General features: G+C 32.3%; 1 protein-coding gene across 1 annotated transcript; it reads left to right on the top strand.

Moving 5' to 3' along the window:
• The first annotated feature begins 1,609 nt into the window (after positions 1–1,609).
• Positions 1,610–3,054, top strand: LOC145005288 (benzoate carboxyl methyltransferase-like). The gene is made up of 4 exons (XM_078964367.1): positions 1,610–1,704; positions 1,784–2,194; positions 2,262–2,516; positions 2,610–3,054. Exons 1-4 carry the CDS (start codon positions 1,630–1,632, stop codon positions 2,979–2,981), a joined length of 1,113 nt encoding a protein of 370 aa, XP_078820493.1. The 5' UTR covers positions 1,610–1,629; the 3' UTR covers positions 2,982–3,054.
• Positions 3,055–3,308: the final 254 nt, after the last annotated feature.

Raw genomic sequence — 3,308 nt, 5'->3', positions numbered from 1 at the left:
TTTTAGTAGTATACAAAAGTCTGCGATTGTGCTTAAGTATTTGAGATACGGTATAACATTTGATGCATCCAGCAAATACTTCAAAGTATCCGAGAGGACCACAACTGATTGTGTAGATTGGTTTTGTGCATGTGTATATGAGGTTTTCCATCAAGAATATTTGCGTAAAACCTACTCCACGTGATATTGAGAGATTATATCCGGCTCATGAAGAGAGGCATGGATTTTCGGGTATGCTTGGCAGTTTAGATTGTATGCATGTGGCTTGGGAAAAATATCCGAATGCATGATGTGGTCAATTCACTTAAGGAGATATAGGTGAACCAAGTATTATCCTAGAAGCTGCCGAATCTCAGGATTTATGGATATAACATTCTTTTTTTAGAGTCACAGGGTATAACAACGACATTAACGTTCTTGGCCAGTCTCCACTTTTCAACGATCTTTGGACCGACAAAGCACCTGATATGACGTTCACGGTGAACGAACATTCGTACAAATACGTACATTTGTGATGGGATATACCCGAATTATTCTACACTAATGAAGGCATATTCGGTTCCTCAAAGTGAAAAGGCAAAGTTCTTCACAAAAGAGACGTATATCAATGAGGAAGGATATCGAGAGGGCATTTGGAGTCCTCAAGCAGACGTGACATGTAGTAAAATACGCTACACGAGTTTAGGATAACGAAAGAATTAAAAAAAATGGTCCTAGCATGTATTATAATGCATAATATGATCATTGAAGATCAAGGTCAAACGATTTGTACGTCTGATCTGGACAACGTCGTCATCCCGTTTGAAGAGTTCGTACCAGGAACAAATGAATATTTATCACAAGTTATTGAAATTCATAATAACGAAACATGTTTAAATCTTAGAGAATATATCGCAGATCATTTGTACCAAGTCAACATGAACGAAGATTAGTTTTTTTTTTACTTATGTTTGTTTGTTTTTTTAAAATTTAGGCTATTTAAGTTAATCTAATGTTTTTTTTTTTATTATAGGTTAATTAAATAATGTAGTTTGAAGTTGCATTTTTATTTGTATAATTAATGAAAAACTATTTAAAAAAATTCAATGTTTTTTATTTTTAAATTTCAAAAAATGTAATTTTATTGTATTTTCGAATTCAAAAAAAATAAAAATAAATAAATAAATAAATAAAATAAATGCCGAGTAGAGTGATGGATATCCTATAACTAATGGTAAGGAATATAGTGATGATTTGATATTCACTAATTAGTGATATGTATAACTTGATAATATATAATTTTTGAGGATATGACTTTTTTATCTGCATTTTTGACCGACAGATGCATGGAAACATCTTATGGCCCACAAAATATATAAAACCATGATATTATTATCTGTAAAACAAAATATCTTCTTTCTTCGTTCTTAAAGTCTCATCTCCAACTTTCTATCACATAAAAACATAAAAACCTTTTGTTGGGTTTTTAAAAGGATCGGTTTGAGGTTTGAATCATTTATTTAATAATTACTAATTAGGAACAGAGAATCACGTTTTTAATACTTATTATTATTATTGCTGTAAATTGGGCCCCTGGTTGAAGCTTATAAATTAAGGCAGCTTTAGAGCAAAGGCAAAGGCAACATAGTCATGGAAGTTGAAAACATACTACACATGAATATCGGCCATGGAGAATCAAGCTACGCGAGTAACTCATTTCTTCAGGTCTCTTAATTACACTCTCATTATATCCTAGGTGAAAGAGTGCATCGTTAATTAATGTTGTAATCAAATTACTCTTCAGGAAAGTGTCATACGGAAAACTCTGACTGTTTTACAAGATACAATCAAGGGAATGGTTAATATCGAAGCCGCCTTCAGCAAATGTTTCGTACTAGCAGACTTAGGATGTGGCACCGGGACAAATACGCTTTTGCTTGCATCTATGGTTATTGATATAGTCCTTGAATTGTGTAAAGAAGATAACTATGAAGCACCAAAGCTTCAAGTCTGCTTAAATGATCTTTTTGGAAATGATTTCAATACCATTTTCAAGTTGCTTTCGAACTTTTATGCAAATCTTCAGAAGGAGAAGGGAGAAAACATTGTCTCTTGTTTTGTTTCAGCTAATCCCGGTTCCTTTTATGGTCGACTCTTTCAAGATGAAAGCGTACACCTTGTTCACTCCTCTTACGCTGTTCATTGGCTTTCTCAGGTTTGAATATAGAAACACATTTAAACCAATTTACATGCAAATTCATAGTAACTTGAACATTTTATAGGTACCTGAAGGCATTGAAAACAACAAAGAAAATATATACATGGCAAAATCAAGTCCACTGAATGTGTTTGAAGCGTATAAAAATCAATTTCATACCGATTTTATAAAGTTTCTACAAATGCGATCCGAGGAAGTAGTACATGGTGGGTGCATGGTTTTAACCTTTCGTGGTCGTAGTAGTGCTGATCCAACCACTGATGATGGTGCCCGTATTTTTGAGCTACTAGCGCAATCACTACTCGATATGGTCAAAGAGGTATAATTAAGGTTCTTCATTATACGACAATAGAGACTTGAAATTTTTTTCGGTGTTAGTAACTATATATATGCTTTTAATAATTACTTATAGGGACTGGTTCAAGAATCATATATGCACTCATTCAATGTCCCAAATTATGCTCCATGCGAGGATGAAGTCAGGTGTACTATTCACGATGAGGGATCATTTTCTCTTGATACCTTTAATGTTTTTCAAGTAAATTGGGATCCATATGATACAGACTACACAAATGTGAAAGATTTAGACGAGCATAGCCACATCCATGGGGAAAATTGTGCAAATGTTCTGAGAGCTGTTTATGAACCTTTGTTGACATCTCATTTCGGAAATTTAATAAATATTGATGTGCTATTTCAGAAGTTCCAGAAGCTAGTGGCTAAAGATCTAGCAAACAAAAAAACGAGACACTTTAATGTAGTCATTTCATTGACTAGAAAATGAGATATTCATGTATTCAAATCAGTCCATTGGTTGTGTTAAACTTTTTGGTTATTCAATGATCTATTCGATGATATATATATATATATATATATATATATATATATATATATATATATATATATATATATATATATATATATATATATATATATATATATATATATATACATCGATCATGGACTCTCTATATATAAAGGTATGTGATGTTTGGTATGATTAAATGGAATGACAAATAAAATGGAATAGACTAGGTAATGGAATGGACAAGATGATGAAATAGATTATTATCATTCTATTGTGATGTTTGGTTGCTCTATATGAATGGAA

Source organism: Lactuca saligna, chromosome 7 (assembly GCF_052625555.1).
Source record: "Lactuca saligna cultivar CGN05327 chromosome 7, ASM5262555v1, whole genome shotgun sequence".
Taxonomy (NCBI): domain Eukaryota; kingdom Viridiplantae; phylum Streptophyta; class Magnoliopsida; order Asterales; family Asteraceae; genus Lactuca; species Lactuca saligna.
The sequence above is the reverse complement of the archived record's forward strand: the minus strand, read 5'-3'. Positions and strand labels throughout refer to the sequence as shown.

Bases quoted from the DNA above. Each gene is read 5' to 3' on its own strand.
- LOC145005288 (XM_078964367.1), top strand. From the start codon at position 1,630: ATGGAAGTTGAAAACATACTACACATGAATATCGGCCATGGAGAATCA. The intron at 2,195-2,261 runs GTTTGAATATAG...AACATTTTATAG, and splicing joins CTGTTCATTGGCTTTCTCAG to GTACCTGAAGGCATTGAAAA. The intron at 2,517-2,609 runs GTATAATTAAGG...AATTACTTATAG, and splicing joins TACTCGATATGGTCAAAGAG to GGACTGGTTCAAGAATCATA.